Source organism: Cyprinodon tularosa, unplaced genomic scaffold (assembly GCF_016077235.1).
Source record: "Cyprinodon tularosa strain WSP-4 unplaced genomic scaffold, ASM1607723v1 ctg162, whole genome shotgun sequence".
NCBI lineage: Eukaryota > Metazoa > Chordata > Actinopteri > Cyprinodontiformes > Cyprinodontidae > Cyprinodon > Cyprinodon tularosa.
The window spans coordinates 533,665-536,299 of NW_024038460.1; the positions used below are offsets into that span (position 1 = coordinate 533,665).

General features: G+C 38.0%; 1 protein-coding gene across 1 annotated transcript; it reads right to left on the bottom strand.

Moving 5' to 3' along the window:
- Window positions 1-248: 248 nt before the first annotated feature.
- On the bottom strand, window positions 249-2,101 carry LOC119780592. Its single transcript, XM_038280676.1, has one exon. The coding sequence runs from the start codon at window positions 2,005-2,007 to the stop codon at window positions 541-543; it is 1,467 nt and encodes a 488-aa protein (XP_038136604.1). The 5' UTR covers window positions 2,008-2,101; the 3' UTR covers window positions 249-540.
- Between the last annotated feature and the right edge of the window lie 534 nt (window positions 2,102-2,635).

Below are 2,635 nucleotides of genomic sequence, written 5' to 3' on the forward strand. Positions count from 1 at the left end.
GAATTCTGAGATTAAAGTCAGAATTCTGAGAAAAAAGTCAGAATTCTGAGAAAAAAGTCAGAATTCTGAGATTAAAGTCAGAATTCTGAGAAAAAAAGTCAGAATTCTGAGATTAAAGTCAGAATTCTGAGAAAAAAGTCAGAATTCTGAGATTAAAGTCAGAATTCTGAGAAAAAGTTAGAATTCTGAGATTAAAGTCAGAATTCTGAGATTAAAGTCAGAATTCTGAATTGAAATAAAAATTGAAATAAAATTTTTAAATCAGTAAACTTTTTTTTTTTCAGTGGCCCTAATCCTCTTCCGTATCTATATGTTCTCCGAATGTATTGAATTCAAATTAATTGTTTTGACAAATAGCTGGTGCATTGATCTTCTAATAAGCTCTACCATTAAAAATGCATTTAAAAATTTCAGATATTTAATAATTGACTATTTATTAAAGCATATAGTTAGAAATGACTTTAGGTTTGTATGGTCTTTACTAGACAGAGCTTTTTATGTTCAAAGATAGGTTTCAGTTTGTATTACTGAATAATAATCCTATTGTTTTATCTGAGGCTGATTCTCATGCTGGTATTGTACGGCTGCTTGGCTTCCTTCGTCAACATTCGTTTTTATTTTCTCCAGCTTCTCTGCTTTATCTTTCATTCCAATTTCTCTCATCTTCTCAATCAGGAAGTCCAGGTGGACCAGGGTAGCTGCTGAATCAACTTTGAGGGCAATCTTTTCCAGCCTAGTGATGTGTTTGTAGGAATCTTCCAGCAGCTGGGACTTCTCTGCTGTCAGATTTTTCATTTTAGTTTCCAGACTTTCTAAATAACTCGAGTTGTTCTCTTTTTCGGTTTTACTCTTTTCATAGTTTCGCTTCCTTTCATTTGCAGTTGTCTGAACTTTTCTTGTCTTGGTCACATATCTCCAGTTCTCTTTCACGTGATCAGATGTTGGACACTTCCCAGTGCAGACGATGCAGTGACCGTCTTTGATGACTTCACATAAGGCAGGTGTCGGCGCCCAATTGCATCCAGGAAAGTGACAGTTTTCCTCACAGCGAGTGCAACACATAGCTCCATCATGAAGGACATCTTTAATCCACTTTTCATTTTTGATATATTCTTTGACTTTGTAGGACTCTTCTACTTCAAAAGAAAAATTTTCATTCTTTTCCATCTCTTCTTTATGTTTCATCAGGTTATGTTGGATTTGTCTGATCTGGTTCTGCTTTTCTTCAGCTTCAGTGAATCTTTGCTGCAGGTTTTGGATGCAGGCTGTCAGTTTAATGCGTTCTTTGATAACATCAACAGTTGTCTTCAGTTTTTGAGGCTGAGATTTTTCCAGAAAAGCAGTGAACTCTTTCACTCCTTTCTCTGTTACCTTATAGGCTCCTTCCAGGTATTCTTCTTCTTCTGTACGGTCTTCGCTCTGGCAGTTATTAAACAGGAAGTAGACAGACTTGTTCTTCTCATCTTTGGCACATTTAATGGTGGAAACTTCAAGAATCTGAAGGACATTCTTTGGTGTTCTTCCGTTTGAGTGGGTGATCAGAGTTATGATGTTGTCTTCTATGTTTTTCCCAAACAAAGACATGACTGAATTCAAGATGTACATCAGTCTGTCATTAAGCCGATTACCGCTTGCCTTCATCACCAGACCCACTGCATGAAGTTCTTCAATGCCTCCTGACCGAAACAAGTCCAATAAACGCCTAGTGATGCTGTCATCATATTCTATCCCTCTGATGCCTCCAAATCCTGGAGTATCGATGATGGTCAGAGAGAAGGGGATCACTCTACCTTCAAAGCCAAATACTTCGTACACAGTCACTTCAGAGGTTTCCTGGTCCGTCTTCTCCACAATCTGGAAACAGACTTTATCCTGAAACTTCACCCCAATGGTGAAGTTCACCAATGCATTGATGAAAGTGGATTTTCCTGCTCCTGTTTCCCCGACCAGTAAGATAGTTTTATTTCTCTTGCGTGCATCTTTAGTACCAACAGTCACTCTGGTCATTGTAGAAGATTTTTCTTTTTTTGCTTTCAGTTGGTAAACAGATGGATTTCCTTCTCGGATCAGTGTACTTTTAGAGATCACCTGGTCCAGTGAAGATTTCCTAAAAAAAGAACAGTCTTGCTTAAAGCCATTTTAAAATTTTCATACATATTTCTTCTTCTCAGAATGTTGAATTAACAGAATCACTATTACTATAGCTGACACTGATGAAACCCTGACTACACGTGTTTACCTGTAGGTGTTACTGTGAGTTATAATATCCTCTTGGATGGAATTGTCTTCGTACTTAATGACTTAAATGACATTGATATGAGTGATAATAAATCAATCTGTCCGCCCTCTAATGAGTTCCCTCTTCTCTGGATTAACCCCCACAAGCTGGATTCAAGGATTGACAAGAGCCCCCTCAAATGTGAGTCCCTCTCCAGTTATATTCAAGCCTCAGTCAAATTTCCTACAGTCCCTGAACTGATCACTGTGATCTCCCCTTCAGACTTTCCAGTTCCGGTTCACCAGTCCACTGAGTTACAGATCCAACTTCTGGATTTCATCTACTTTTAATAAACCTGTTAAACTTTTTCCCTTGGCCTCTGATTGGTTCTCTACATGTGGGTCAGATCGCTTAAAC

Coding starts and splice junctions, on each gene's coding strand:
- LOC119780592 (XM_038280676.1), bottom strand. CDS start 2,007: ATGACCAGAGTGACTGTTGGTACTAAAGATGCACGCAAGAGAAATAAA.